At 43.5% G+C, this 1,363-nt stretch overlaps 1 protein-coding gene across 1 annotated transcript; it reads right to left on the reverse strand.

Annotated features, from left to right (window-relative positions):
* Positions 1 to 260: 260 nt before the first annotated feature.
* On the reverse strand, positions 261 to 528 carry Pmar_PMAR027044 (hypothetical protein; the record flags this gene model as incomplete). Its single annotated transcript, XM_002775028.1, has 1 exon — positions 261 to 528. A coding segment is annotated over one exon (268 nt), but the record flags the coding sequence as incomplete, so codon positions are not given.
* Positions 529 to 1,363: the final 835 nt, after the last annotated feature.

Here is a 1,363-nt window from a genome sequence, read left to right on the forward strand (position 1 = left end):
ACGATGATGATGAAGACGACGACGACCGAGCCATCCCGGTACTCAAGGGTGCAGATGTACCACGCGGTCAAAATGGGTTTCAGAAATCGACCTCCGTCTGAAAATGGTGGTAAAATGTGACCAATGTAAGCTGCTGCTTTTGCTGAGCTCGATAAAACTAGGTCACTGACCCGACTGGAGGATGATGCGTCAGAAATGAGCACACAGATCTGAACAAGGCAAACAACTGATAGAAAACATGCGGAAAATGAGAAACTCACCTCAGCAGTTTCTTCGACATTGACACACATAGGCGAATTATACAGTTCGAAAGAGCACCAGTTAAGAGCTGTTTCGATGGACCAACAGGTTGTGACTGCGTAAATGTTTTCGAGTGACTTGACGAAGTTGACAGAAGTAATAATAATACATGTAGCAGAATATCAGTGATAACGAAAAGGACAAACCATATGTAGACTACTTCAGAATATACGACGGCCACAGGACGAGCCTTGAGGAAGTTCAGGTTATGTCGCGGCGATGTGGTGCCTGAACGTCAACGGGGAATACCAGTATTGATTATATTAATGGGAGAATAAATGATATCAATTGATGATATATATAGTAGTACTGAATTGGTACGAAGGCTGCATCACACTACTACAGACTGATGACAATGTCGGACCTCAGAGATCTCAGAGGCCTCAGGACAGTTCTGTCTTCAAGACTGTCAAATGTGGGGTATTTAACGAATTTCCAAGAATTATATAATTTACCACACCACGCCGAGTAAGGTAAGGTCGAGCAAATCTCCTATATAGGTATACAAAAACGTGGAGGATAGCAAGGCACATCTCTCATCATAAGGAGTAAGACTAAGCTTAAGAGTAGTGATGATAGTACAGATGAATGTCTGAATCTCAATGTGGCAGCGACATTCATAATAGTCCCAGCTGAACAGAAACTAGACAGTAAAACAGTGTTGCCAAATTATAAGGTTTCAGGGACAAACCAAAACGTCATCGAGTTCGTAAAAAAAGGGCTCTCATATAACAGAGTCGAACACAGTCAACTGCGGTGACACGTACACCCTCCTCACTTGTTCAGATTGGTCACCACCAAGTCGCTGCATAATCGGTAACTCTTAGATCCTCGACGGACTCTAACATGTTATACGAAGTTTCGAGATCGTTACTTGATGCCAATGTTGATGTCAAACTAGATGCACTGTGTACAGTAGACAAGGATGATGATAATGAGGACCTGAGGTTATCGAGGAGTTGTAGGTAGAATAGGAACAACTGACTGCTTACTCGGAAGGGGCAACTTCGAGGGTTGACCTCCCCTCTGAAGGAGTCGATGGCCAGACACTCATGCAATGTAG

Source organism: Perkinsus marinus (genome assembly GCF_000006405.1).
Source record: "Perkinsus marinus ATCC 50983 genomic scaffold scf_1104296956934, whole genome shotgun sequence".
Taxonomy (NCBI): Eukaryota; Perkinsozoa; order Perkinsida; family Perkinsidae; genus Perkinsus; species Perkinsus marinus.